Source organism: Clavelina lepadiformis, chromosome 1, assembly GCF_947623445.1.
Source record: "Clavelina lepadiformis chromosome 1, kaClaLepa1.1, whole genome shotgun sequence".
Taxonomy (NCBI): domain Eukaryota; kingdom Metazoa; phylum Chordata; class Ascidiacea; order Aplousobranchia; family Clavelinidae; genus Clavelina; species Clavelina lepadiformis.
In genome coordinates, this window is record NC_135240.1 from 15,056,129 (window position 1) to 15,071,039 (window position 14,911).

General features: G+C 36.4%; 1 protein-coding gene across 4 annotated transcripts in view; it reads right to left on the reverse strand.

Moving 5' to 3' along the window:
• The window catches only part of LOC143462739 (protein phosphatase 1 regulatory subunit 12A-like), a 52,548-nt gene extending 51,182 nt beyond the window's left edge, over positions 1-1,366 (reverse strand). For 3 of the 4 annotated variants that reach the window (XM_076961005.1, XM_076961013.1, XM_076960997.1), the window contains exon 1: positions 1,034-1,366. In XM_076961005.1, the coding sequence (XP_076817120.1) occupies positions 1,034-1,282 (249 nt within the window). In that variant the 5' untranslated portion in view covers positions 1,283-1,366. The remainder of the gene's footprint in view (positions 1-1,033) is intronic. The other variant, XM_076961021.1, reaches the window with a different exon arrangement.
• Between the last annotated feature and the right edge of the window lie 13,545 nt (positions 1,367-14,911).

Here is a 14,911-nt window from a genome sequence, read left to right on the forward strand (position 1 = left end):
CTAAGATTTCTTGCAATTTTCGTTTGATGATAACTACCTAACCACGGATTATTTTCCAAAATATTTAATAAATATACTAGTGTTCTTTCATATAAGATCAGCTTGTTTATGGACTTGTCTCTCACTTTAAAATTAAGCCAAAAAATATCCTAATTACGCTATTTATTATTTAGTTTTAGCTGCATAAAATTAAAGTTGAGTAGAATTTAACTTATTATGAAAGAACACCCGATGTGTTGCGCTACCACTATTTATTTCATTGAAAGAAAATGGTCTGTTCGGAGCAATTTCTTATAGTTTCTTGTTAACCTGATTTAAATTTTATAATATACTAACCTAAATCTTCCTTCCAGTTTAAATCTAACTTCAATGAAACATTAAATAACTAAAATCAACTTTTTTGCATATTCATTCTTCTCACCGCTTAACTTTAAACATTGAGAAGAAAAACTGTACAAAGAAAATCTTGTGGCACATATATCAAGTTTATAAGGTAAAATATATTTTTACATATTAAAAAAACTCACAACAATGCCTGTGTTTAAACTAACCACGCAAATTTTAGAGAGATAAAGTCTCTCTTTTGTAGTGCAATTAATCATAGATTTTAATACATGTTGTGTTTGCTTTTCAGATTATTAATTGTTATTGGTTTTGACAGACAATTTCATGCTGTACGTTAGCGCTATGATCTTGAAATTTGGTAAAAAGCGTTTAAATTCGAAATCTCAAAATCTGACAACAAAACTTGTGTCCAATTTAAAATTACCTATCAGAGGCCAAGATCGAAAGAAAGCGTTATGCACCGGATATCGGGATATGTCCGATAGAAATTTAAACCAATTCGTGTGCAAGCTGTTTTACACCAAAAGAAACTTCAGTGTACACTTGCTAGTCGTGCTATACTTTGCAGGCAGCGATAAAACCTACCATAACCCTGTAATCTGTAGATCGTGCTTACATGTGTTACAGTTACACAACTCAAAACCTAAATCAAGCAATGTCATATGTAACTGTACTTACAGCAGCCTACCTGATGCAAAGCTGTGAGACCATCTATATTTGCAAAGTTTATATCCGCTCCATTTTCCAAGAGAATTTGGACTTCATTTAAGTCACCGCTGGAACATGCAGCTAAAAACACTGCGCCATCATTGAACTTAACTTTAGGCTTCAAATTTTGCAAAACAGGTGACTCAACGTCGGTAACTGAATTTTCCCATCTTTTTAACTGCTCATTCCGCTTTTCTTTTGCAGTTAGCGGCCGTTTGTTATCATCCATATCATTCCAAGTTGGACTATGAACTCATTTAGGACAGTACCAGCTTAACCTATCTCTATTTTGTTGTTGCAGCAAACTAACTGACGTCATCGAATTTTGTCCACACCCTAATTCAGTGAAGAATTCATAGACATCCTATCACCCGATTTGCTTATTTTTAGTGGAAACCAATGTAGAGCCAAAATCTGTGACGTCATATAATTCATTTTGACTGTGGTTTTGAATCAGAAAAAAAAACGATTACCATCGCAGTTAAAATATTTCATATTAAACACTGGCATATTGAATACTGAGCCAAATTGAAAATTTAAATTTAAGGTTTGGATAGCGTTTTCATAAAAACTGCGTAAGCGGTCAAGCTTACGCTCAGCCATAGACACTGTAATGAAATGATTATTTATCGTTCCTTAGCCTGTAAGAACGATCACTTCAATTACAATGTTTATCTGTAGAATTGCTTAATGTCCTCGAAGTGAAATGAGTCTCAGGTCGTTGTTTCGCTTCTCTTAATCTTAGAATCAATTGTACACCTCGACAACTGTATAATCTGATTATATTTGAAGCTTCTTTGAACGAATACATCAAGATAGAACATTGTGACAGCAACAGCATAAAGACATGTTGCGGCGTTGAACGTAAAAACCAAAAGGGACTGAATGAATCAAAATGCACGCACAGGGCAACAATCGATTACGTCACGCAGTGTTATGCTTCACTGATTCGATAGACGAGAATTCTATGTAGTACACAATTTTATATTATATTAAGTGATATATTTATCACATAACCTCCCCCCAGAAAATCGCGTTAAAATGTAATTTTAAAGCAATTTTCTAATCATGATAGAAACAATTCTCGATAAGCAATAATTAAAACAATAGTGTTGATAACAAAAGTCAATATAACACGTTAAATGTAGATCACATAACAATAAACGTTGAAACATAGTTACAATACAATTCATATTGGCAATAGATTCGCAAAAAGGTGGGTACATGTTGTCCTTAAGTCAGAAAGCAAAATTAGTGTACAAAACAAAACAATGTCACGACTTTAAATAGAAAACAGAACACAGGATGTCATTTGACACACAACGCATTAGCTTGTTTGAGCAGATTCGCAAAATTAGGAAATCGTCAGCAAATTTTTCATCTCACGTTTCTTCACGCCGTTTCCGTAAACAACGTATGGTATGAAATTTTTGTATGCTCACGCGTTCTGATCAACATAAGAGAAATTTGCACTAGGCATTTTCAAACATAAGACCATTCAATCATATTACAGCGTCTGGTTTTCCCAGTGTAGCTGCGTGAATATTTCACTTGGAAATACGCGTTTTGCAAAACATATATATAAAATTAGTCAAATACGTTTTGTAATTGACATTCAACATAGTGTATCGGTGTTAGCCTTGGGCATTTGTTTAACCTTCGAAAACAACCGCTATGTTTTAAAGCATAACAAAATAACACAAAGAAAAATTTCTCTCCGGCATGGTTGAACCGTTAGAGAGTGTGGCAATTAAGCCACCATCAAATAAGGTAAACTACACAATAACGCTATAATATATACTACATAGAGAAAAAAAACAAACAAAAAATCATTACTGAATGTCCAAATACCGACAAAGTGTTTTCACTGGAGTGCTTTGTTCGTCGGTCATTCTTGCATTCGAAATTGATCGAAGTCCAGACGATTCTTCGTCACCATCGTTGTAGTTGATTTGTTCGAATGTCATATTGTCGAGATGTCTGTCGGCTAGATCCAATGAGTGTTGCATGGGTTTTAGACGATACATATCTTCGAAACTTCTAGTCTGAGATCACTAGACTTCTCTCAACCTCAAATTTAATTGTTCATAGGTTGCTCAAAAAGGAAAAGCGTAGTTCTCAGCGATTTCGGCTCCACCACACTTGTAATGGAAATGTCTTTTTTTATCGTCAATTCGTCCTCACTCGGGGCACCATATTGTAATGAAATGATTATTTATCGTTCCTTAGCCTGTAAGAACGATCACTTCAATTACAATGTTTATCTGTAGAATTGCTTAATGTCCTCGAAGTGAAATGAGTCTCAGGTCGTTGTTTCGCTTCTCTTAATCTTAGAATCAATTGTACACCTCGACAACTGTATAATCTGATTATATTTGAAGCTTCTTTGAACGAATACATCAAGATAGAACATTGTGACAGCAACAGCATAAAGACATGTTGCGGCGTTGAACGTAAAAACCAAAAGGGACTGAATGAATCAAAATGCACGCACAGGGCAACAATCGATTACGTCACGCAGTGTTATGCTTCACTGATTCGATAGACGAGAATTCTATGTAGTACACAATTTTATATTATATTAAGTGATATATTTATCACAACACCTTAAATAGAAGGACTAATAACTCGCACTCTCGGGTTACGAAACTTGGGTCCCAATCATAGACACCTTAAATAGATATGGTCCCAATATTTTATGTTATTATCTCATATGAACGTCGCCAATAACATGGACAGACTACTCGCATTATGCTGTTAACGAATGGTTACGCGACACAGGGAGTTACGTTCATTCTTTTAAAAATATAAGAAATAACTGGATAACGGTGCATGATAAGGAACTTCCTTTCACAAAAGATGCATTGATTGATTCTTTCACAAAAGATTCTAACATTTGCATAGATGATGATCAATTTGACATCACCATTGCTGACACTGAAGACCTAGTGCAATCTAATGATAGTGTCAAACATAAATGTATTTTTCTAGCTGGATATTTGGAACACAAATATCTAATATCTTGCGTATCGAAACTGAAAATGACGATGACCATCGGATTAATTCGGAGTTTCGCACAAACTTAAATAGAGGTGGACTAACTGTACCTCTACTCTCAACATTACATTTCGTACACTCAGCCTATAAACTGTTTGGTAAGTGCAACTTGCATTGCTGCCGAGCTCATCTCAGCCATGCTTTGCGTCGTATCGATAGTCCAATGGTTGTAATTCAAGGAGCATGTCTTACTTTATTATGGGATTAGGTGTGGTGTAATGGTTTTGGGATGGCCTAAGCCAAACCAGTCTTTCAGTTTTATTGTCTGACTCCTATGATTGTCTTTGACTCCGTTGCGTTTACTGTCTCCTTTGCTTCTTAAATCAACACCAACTTCATAAAGTTTAGTTGTTATATTGTCCGAATCAGTTGTATCGAATTAGCAATATTTACACCATGATCCCACTTTCTTAATAATTCAGTAATAACTTCAATTTCACAGAACAAGGGAAATAACTCAGAGAAGAGAGAATTTCCAAGATCCGTTTTGTAAGAGTACTAGCAAGTCCTGAAGGGACAAGCCCTTGCAGAGACTCGCCGGCCAGAGCATCCAGGGGGTAACGATTTGAACCAAGCTTAACGTTTTATATCATACACGTCAGCCAATCAGCTAACGCCATGTTAATTTATCGTTGCTACGTGTATGTGTGTAATATCTATTATTCTACGAATCTACGTCATCCAAACATTTCATCAAGTACACTTCAAACTTTACGCCGTAAAACAACGCTACTTGAAATGCTTATATCTGCGTCCAATATGTCAGTTAGAAATACAATTTGTTTGAATAAGAGCTTAGCATGAATACGAAGCTTTTGCAAACATCACATTATCTAAACTGGAGAAAAATACAAAATCAAAACTTATGCAATGCCAATTTATATAATTATTGCAATTATGAAATTGTCCGAACGCCACATTATCAAACATTCTTTTGAAAGCATTTGTGCTTGACAAAAGTGACAAAGAAAGACAACTCGGCTGTTTGAGAAGAAAAGAAAAACTCTCTACTAAAAACTGAACAAGTATCTTTAGTATGCCAACAAGTAGTTTGATTACTCATACTATTGCGATGAGTCCCTTGAAATAACATTATTCTAGCAATTTTTACTAAAAATGTTAAATATATATTGTAGAAAAATTAACTTTCAATTATCTTATTTCAAGAATAACTAAATTGTTCGTCTTAGACATGTTTCTGTTGAACTATCCATGCTAAACTGTCCATGTATATATTTTAATTCAGTCACAGGGGAACATACTGTGTGTTTCAGTTGTTTAAGTGAGGAAATATGCAATATTTTGAGTGATTTTGCGCTATTTTTATGTGATTTGACCTTTAAATGACCTTGTAGAAGGTTAAAAGTATGATAAGGTAATTCATCACCCTTCAAAACCTCCATAAGCGACGCCAGAATGAAGGTTTTACCATGTATTTGACACAAATCATGATGGGACCCAAGTTCCAGATACCGAGCATAGAGGATACCAGTCCTTCTATTTAAGGTGTCTATGCGCTCAGCAGTCAAACAAATAAAAAGTAGCTATAAAAAAGTTAGCTATCTGGTGCACAAAATAGATCAAAGGGCCACTTTCTAAGTTAAGTGATTACCAAATAAGGATATCAGGGGAACATTCGCGTATAACCGTATAGCAATTGTAAAAGTAAATTGTAAGAATTGATATAATTAGTATTTTAATAAGCGACTGTGTGTTCTCCAGTTGGATTTAATTGAATATTTAGACAGGTGTATTATTATTGGTTAATACTGTTATTCAAACAATGAATTTTAAACCGACATACTGACCTAGATATAAGTGTTTTCAAGTAGAGTCACATTAGAGTCGCATTTCACAGTGTATAAAGTTGATGGTGCTTGTGGTCAAAAGCTTCGATGACGTAGAATAATGTTACATATTACATACGTTACACGTACCATGATGCGAGCAACATGTCTGTCGCTGATTGGTTCAGATATAGGATATAAAAGCTTAGGCTTGGTTAAAATCCGGCTGGCTAGTCTCTTCAGTTTTCTCTTGTGCCCTTCTGGCTTATTCATGATTCAATTAAAGTGATAGCTCTATTCGGATGTGATATGGTGATGAAATTGTGTCTGATGTGACTACGACTATATTTTGGACAATATAACAATTAGACTATATAAATGTTGTGTTGACTGAAAGAAACGGTTCCAGGTCGATTCAACCCAAGGACGATTCAACCCCGGACGATTCAACCCACGGACGATTCAACCCACGGACGATTCAACCCCGGACGATTCAACCCCGGACGATTCAACCCACGGACGATTCAACCCGCGGACGATTCAACCCGCGGACCATTCAACCCGCGGACGATTCAACCCACGGACGATTCAACCCGCGGACGATTCAACCCGCGGACAATTCAACCCACAGACCTTTCAACTCACGGACGATTCAACCCAGGACGATTCAACCCCGGACTATTCAACCCGCGGACGATTCAACCCACGGACGATTCAACCCGCGGACGATTCAACCCAGGACCATTCAACCCAGGACGATTCAACCTGCGGACGATTCAACCCGCGGACGATTCAACCCACGGACCTTTCACGTACTATTGGCTTAGGTTATCACCAAGTTACTTTGTAGCCAATATTATGTAAGCTAAATAAAGCTAATATATAGGCCTAAGCTAATATAAAGCTTTTTGTGTTTCCTTTTTTTTCTTTTACCACTTCTTGTTAGCATTGGTTGTACATCAAAACACTTATTGTTTTCTGCTTTCCAGTAAAACCTTGAATATTGTTATTTTGCCCTATACAGTACTTTGCGTAAAGGCCTTCCCTTTCTTGGTGGCTTTAGTTCTAAGTAGGCCTCTAATTTGGGGCACTGGAATTGTTTGCGGTACAAGAAAAGAGAAAAACGGAAGAATAATATTACAAAATTACAAGTTTAATAGATTTTGACCTAAAAGACACAATTGACCGTATCTTGACCTAACGAAACAATTGACTTTATATTGGCCTAATAACTTCTGTTCTACACATCGCACAAGACTGAAATTTGTTTTGTGATAGCATTCTGAGCAGGTTAAAAAAAATTGACCATATTGATTGACCAAATTGACACATTGACTGCGTAGACGTTTTTATAAACGGGTTGAATCGTCCGTGGGTTGAATCGTCCGTGGGTTGAATAGTCCGGGGTTGAATCGTCCTGGGTTGAATCGTCCGTGGGTTGAAAGGTCCGTGGGTTGAATCGTCCTGAGTTGAATCGTCCGAGGTTGAATCGTCCGTGGGTTGAATCGTCCGCGGGTTGAATAGTCCGGGGTTGAATCGTCCGTGGGTTGAATCGTCCGTGGGTTGAATAGTCCGGGGTTGAATCGTCCTGGGTTGAATCGTCCGTGGGTTGAAAGGTCCGTGGGTTGAATCGTCCGGGGTTGAATCGCCCGTGGGTTGAAAGGTCCGTGGGTTGAATCGTCCGCGGGTTGAATCGTCCGTGGGTTGAATCGTCCGCGGGTTGAATGGTCCGCGGGTTGAATTGTCCGGGGTTGAATCGTCCGGGGTTGAATCGTCCGTGGGTTGAATCGTCCGACCACCGAAAGAAACAATTAGAGATATAGCATACGCAACGGAGTCAAAGATAAAAATAGTCTAGGACGGGGTTGTTCAAATGGCGGATCGCGATCCGGATCCGGATCTTTTCAACTTTTTGTGTGGATCTTCAAATGTAGCCTTGAAAAAAAAACTTTTTCCAGTATTTTCATGTGGATACTAATTGTCAGTGTTGAAATTAACTTTTTGAATTTATAATAGCATAATTTTGCTCCCTCTCAGCATTGAAGCGTATCGTTTTCGTTTACTCATTTACGCACAACTAATTCGACTAACTATTCTCTTGTCTTCTCTTCGCGCGGTCAACTGGTTTTCTGCACAGCGGGGGGCCGCTGCGAAACAAGAAAAACTTCTAGAAATGTATCACTTGTAGAAATACTTAATTTACACTAAATGTTCTTTCTTTAGTTTTACAATTATGTTATATACAGGAATCCAGATGTTTATGCTACTAACATGTAAAAATCCGATCAGTTTACGACGTATTGTTTTCAAGTAATTAACGATTGAAAATGTGTGTGCAGGGTCGGCCACAACCTAGTTAAAATAGTAAAGTCGCGAGCCCGGTCAAGATAGGGTTAACACGTGGCTGTCAATACGCAGACATTGTTTGTTGCCTGTTGGTTGAAACGCAGGCATTTGTTCAATTAAAAACACAAAGGCAAGAAAACATTTAATATTGAACAGAAAAAAACGTTTGAGGCTGCCATTCTGTTTCCTTTCTCGCACCTTGGAAAGGTACCCAGTTATAACCAGGCTGGCTAGAAAGATCCTTACTTGCTTCGCTTCTACGTACCTTTGTGAGTCGTTGTTTTCATCAATGAATTTTGTAAAAAAACAAGCTTAGAACGAGACTCACAAATGCTCATCTTCATGAGCTTATGGGGATATCAGTAGGTGACAGAAAGCCCCGATTCGATTCTATTGTGGGATCTAAACCAACTCATCATTTTTCTCACTGAAACAATCTTGTATCTGTAGCACACTTCACTTTTGACTTTTACAAAGTTATTATTATATTGTAGGGTACATTTTCATGAATAAAGCACCATAAAAATTAAAGCATGTCCATCATATTTACTATTCGTATTTAGTGGATCATCATGTTGTCAGGTTTGGTTGTGGTGGATCATGGCAGAAATCATTTGAACACCCCTGGTCTAGGAGTTCTAAAAGAAAGACTAAAAACCTTTGGCTATAGGCCAACATAAAACCCACAACCTTATGGCGATTTAATAGTGAATTGTAATAATTTAGGTGATCGGCGTTTTTAGTAAGCGATTGTCTGTTCTCTGGCTATGAAAGATGGGTCATTTAAAATATGCACTTGTTGTATTACGTGGCTACGTACATAGCTTGGCAGAACTGTTGTATTATAATACCGAATTACTGTACCGCAGTACTTTTTCAGTACCGAATCTCAGTACCGAATTACTTTTTTCAAGAAATTTCCATTGGTCCCTGTACTCGGTATTTTTCACGTAATAATTTCAAAATTTTAACAAACTTGTTTTCAAAAATACATTTTAATTAATCCTTAATATTAATTTTAGCATCTGTTGATCTTTTTTAATCTAGAAATGTCAAGTAAAATTGCAAATGGTTAAAGTCGCATATGTTTCGACCTGGAGTAACCTTTAACGGGGGCATAATACCAGTGTGGCGTTTGGATATAAGCAAATTAAACAAGTTCTATAATTGGCATTTGTTAAGCAATTTTTGTGTCTCCGGTTAAATTCTATACAAATTTGAATGTATTGTTCCTTGTAATCCGTATTCAATCGTAGTTCTGCAGAGGCACTGCTGTTTTAACTTATGTTATTCGGACTTAGTTTACCTGCCGAATTAATGATCTGACTCCGTGGTTGCGTGCGGTTAGAAATCTCTAACCTTAACGTGTTACTACTGGTACTAGCCGAAAGCTATTACGATTAACAGATACAGTTTATCAGAAACAATCCTTTATTGTAGGAGCTGTACAGGTTCCGATTAATATTACACAATCACAAACTTAGCATTCACCAATTAAAACAAGTCTAACAAATTACATTTTAACACGACTTAACGTAATACGTTCGTACGATTCGATATCTCTGTCTGAGGCGTTACTCGCGTATCAGTTCGAGTTTATAAAGCGGAGCGATGTGAACGGAAATATTCAACACAAAATACACGCACATTTCAAAATGTGTGAACGATAAAAGCAAAGCGTTGGCAAATGGGAATTATTTACAGTTAAAACTCGGATGTTATGAAATCGCCTGGTAACGTACTAAACGGCGTTTTCACATAAAGTTATTTAGAGCAAGTTTCCAAATATTAAACGACAATAATTGCGGTTTTATCAGTAAACAATATCACAATAAATAACTGGCGAATATGTTCCCACAAATAATATATTGGTATTGAAAGCGGCTCCCAGGCCGCTACAGTTCCAAATCGACATGAGACGTAGTTAAGTGTGTCAAGTGGTTTTCTGTACCCGGTGCAAAATCGATTTTAATTCTTTGTGATAAAAGCTTAGAATGTAACATGGACACGTAGATACGTGTCATTGTATGGCTAGTTTGGCACTCGCCCATTAGTCAAAATATGGGAGTATAAAACCTAATGTTTGGTCTAAATCTCGCTCTTCTCTCTGAGTTATTTCTTCTGTTCTGCTGAATTGAAGTTATTACTGAATTATTCGGAATTGGAATCATTACTGAATTCGAGTTATAGCGATGTTTAAATGTGGAAAGATGGTGTAAATGTTTCTAATTTGATACAGCCTATTCGGACAATATAACAATTAGACTTTATGAAGTTGGTGTTGATTTGAAGAAACATTATAGAGACAGTAAAAGCAACGGAGTCAAAGACAATTATCTCGGAGTCAAACAGTAAGACTATTAGTCTTGGCTTTAGGCCAACCTAAAAGCAAGCTACACCGCCATTCCCACACCAGTAAAGATTGCATCTTTTGCACAAAAAGGACCGGTACCGAGCAGCCTACCGACAAAGTACCAAACTAATTTTTGAAAACAGTACCGAATACCGTAACCGTCGGTACATTTTTTGCCAAGTACCTTTACTGTTACCAACGGTACTTTCAAAGTACCGACTGCCCACCTCTAGCTATGCATATCTGTCCAGTTTAACTATGACACGTATCCATGTAGTACAGTAACCTACTTTTCAAGTGCTTGTAGTAGACTACATATAAATTAGACTATAGAGTGTTACGAAATGAAATGAGTTCTTGTTGGCAATATCTAAGTGACGTAAAAGTATTGTCAGATTGTTAGTGGTTACAAATCGCATATTCTGTGATACATCAATATGTGACGTAGAACTGGTGGCCTTAGCTGATTGGCTACGGCAAAAGCGACAGATTGAATTGATTTTGGTTTAATCGTCCTTCTTATTAAATCTCTCTTCTGGAAAAGCTCTCTCTGAAAAAATATATTTTGTAAAGGGTACATGCATAATTTCTTCTGATGTAATAAACGACTTCACATTTTTGGAATATAAGAAATCGAACTTTTAAACTCGCTATGGTTTGGATACCCCGCCTTTCTTCTCAATAAGAAAAAGAACACCGTGCTTTCTGAAAACGAAAATCAGGTAGACCAGAAGTTGGAGTCGGATAAGGATCGAGGGACAAGTAGCATTCAACGGTCTATTTTCAGGGGTGGGCAAACTGCGGCTCTCCGGCATGTTTTTTGTGGCTCTTCTAGTCGAATCGTAAAATTCCAAAACATGTAAAGGCTACCAAGAGTACCGTTTATGATGAAAGTTTCTGTGTAGTTTTTCTTTATTTAGGCCAGGATTTCGTTTATGACGTAACACTAGACATCGATTCCGACATTGTTTTCAGGTATAGATTCTATACTCTATATGGCAAAGGTTGTCAAAATGCACCTCACCAACATGTTTTTATGGGTCTTTTAGTTAAAAAGTAATATCCCAAAATGACTACTAATAGTATAATAACCAAATTGACAATCATTACTGATTTTGCGGCTCTCTGGTGTTTATATTTTTTCGCAAGTGACTCTTTCATTGAACAAATTTGCCCACCCCTGCCATAGAGTATAGAGTCTATACCTGAAAACGATGTCGGATTCTATGTCTAGCTGTCTAGTGTTACGTCATAAACGAAATGCTGGCCTAAATAATAAATAAAAAGAGAGAAACGTTCATAAACGGTACTCTTGGTAGCCTTTAAAATTTTTTTGGAATTTTATGATTCGACTAGAAGAGCCACAAAAAACATACCGGCGAGCCGCAGTTTGCCCACCCCTGGTCTATGGCAAAGTTTGTTAAAGTGCGCCTCGCCGACATGTTTGTTATGGGTCTTCTAGCTAAAAAGTAATATCTCAAAATGACTACTAATAATATAATAACCAAATTGACAATCATTACTAATTTTGCGGCTCGCTGGTGTTTATATTTTTCCGCAAGTGACTCTTTCATTGAACAAGTTTGCTCACCCCTGGTCTATTACCAAACGAAGTACGACAGAGATATCCAAAATTTTCGAAATATCCAGCTTGCAAAATTCTAACAGCAGAACTATGAATGAACAATTAAATAAAATGCTACTGGCGCTGGGAACCATGGGTGAACCCAACGCTGGCCAACGCCAGCAAGCAACATAGGCAAACTGCAAGCATAGTTCAAAGGAAAGATGGAAGAAAAATCATTAAGAAGAACGAAGCTATCATGCAGTCTGTGTGGATCCCTCTACATCGTTTTGGATCTGCTTCCGACTATGTCATAGCCGGTAAAGTGCATTAATCATTGATAAAAAATCGTAGCTTTTTTCCATGTGTTAGAATTTTTCAGCGCACATGTTTCGTGATAATACGCTTTCAATAATGATGTTACCTTACTGATTGTTTATCTTGCATACTGTCATAGGACAAAGCGCACGTAGATTCATGCAATAGTTATACCTTATAAGTTATTTGTTCTGGGTAACCCACGCATTATATAATCATATATCAGAACTTCAATTTGAACTGAAGTTGATGCATTCTTTACCCCCTATTGACTTCTTACTTTACGTATTTTTTCAACCTTATGTTTTCAGGTAGATGATTTTATTTTATTTTCATGGACACAGGCTAAATTAACCAAATATTTATCTCTCCGGATCACTTGGCGTCTTAGCCTACTCCTCATTATTTATCTACAAAGCATTCTGTTAGTCTTTTCTTATGCAAAACAAGTTTAGCTTACGCTTTATATTAACCCACCTTTATTGCTTTCATTATATTAAGTACTAACGTTATCAAACACCGTACGATTATTTTCCTTGTTTGTCATAATATATTAACATGCAAGCTGCCATCCTGTATGAGTCAGGATCTGTTAATTTTTGACTGTCCGCGTAGCCTCGATTTACAACATAGGTCCGCTAAACTTGCATACGGTAACATGCAAAGAGAAAACGAATGGAGGGGAATCGCGATTTAAACTTACTGCTCAGACTGATCGAACTTTTATTTTCTTCTCCTGCATTGCAAATCCTTTTGCTATAACCAACTCTTACACTTACATTATATTGCATTAAAAAACTAACTAACCAAACACGTTGTCCGATATCATTTTTTACTAAAATATTGAAATGCTTTTAGTTAACGGCAAACGTCAAAAATTTCTTTAATCACTTTGTGTTATGTTTTGTGTGCATTTATGGTATAAGGAACTTGTTTTTGTTTTACTTTGGTTGAGGTAGGAGAAAAACCTATAAAAATATTAAAATATTTAAAAACATTTTACTACAACATAGTTTGGCGAAGAATTCTACTGTTATTTGTTTTCTATTTCATGTATCAATTCCTGTGATTTTGCGATGAATGCGAAACCCTAGCTGGAAAGAATACAATGCTGCATTCTCCAGACTTGCAAGCTGTCAACGCCAAGACATTCACTTCCTCGAAGCTTCTATTAGTGGCGGGTATCATTATAGCGATTTTAATAGTGAATTGTAATAACTTGTATAATTGGCGTTTTTAGTAAGATTGTGTGTTCTCTGGCATGTTACCAGTCCTTTTTTGCCTCATCAAAATAAAGAGTATAAAAAAGTCTTGGTCAAAATCATAATTTGTTTTGGTTATATAACGTCACACTGGGGACACGTTTTGGAACAACACCGGAAACACGTGATTATATCCAATAGGTTGCAACATCATACTAACAAAAATAATATCTAACACAAGATAACCGACACCATTACGATTATCACCTGAGTCAATCGAGCAAAATCATTTGTTTTTTAAATAGCACGATAAAGTTAAATTTAGCATGGTCAGACGTCGTAAAAGAGCGAAAGATAACCCAAAATCGTCTAGTCGATAATTACGATCTTATCTAATTAGTAATTTGTACGGCGGCAGACCATTTTCAACTTATCAAATATGAATTCAAGTTAAACGTGATAAAGTTATATTTTAACTTCCGGCGGGAAACGATGTCCAAAATTGCGATCAAATGGAGTAAAATGATAGAAAATTAACTCAAAAATCCTACAGTTGTTAATTGCGATCGCGTCTGCAGACATTAATTAACGAATTCTACAGCGGCAGACCACTTTCAACTCGTGGAATATGAATTCAAGTTTAACGCGATAAAATTTAGTTTTAACTTCCTATATGGGGAACGATGTTCAAATTCGCGGACAAACGGCGAAAAAAATATCCAAAATTGACGAAGAAATCATATAGTCATTAATTACGATCGTGTCTGCCGGCTCTAATTAATGATTTCTACGGCGGCAGACCACTTTCAACTTATCGAATATGAATTCAAGTTTAACGCGGTAAAGTTATATTTTAACTTCCTTTGAGGAAAGAATTTCCAGAATTGCGGGTAGTTTTTCAGTTATTGATTCTAAGTTTGCATTTATAACAAAGAGAATTATTAACTGTTTGTTGAAGTTTTGAAACTTTATATGACTTTCTTCTTTGGGCATTTTAATTGCTTGTTTTCCATTAATTACAATAGAGTTTTATATATGATTGTTTAAGATATCTTCACTACTGAAACATTAAAGACAATATTTACTAGCTGCGTCCTGCAACATTTCGTCAGAATATGCTTCATTCAATAGGACTGATTCTTTGCTATAAAAGTATGCTTACTTTCTAGCCTACTGTATATCATTTCATCACCGTTTGGTTTCTAAAAAGTTATATTACAAGTGACAGTTG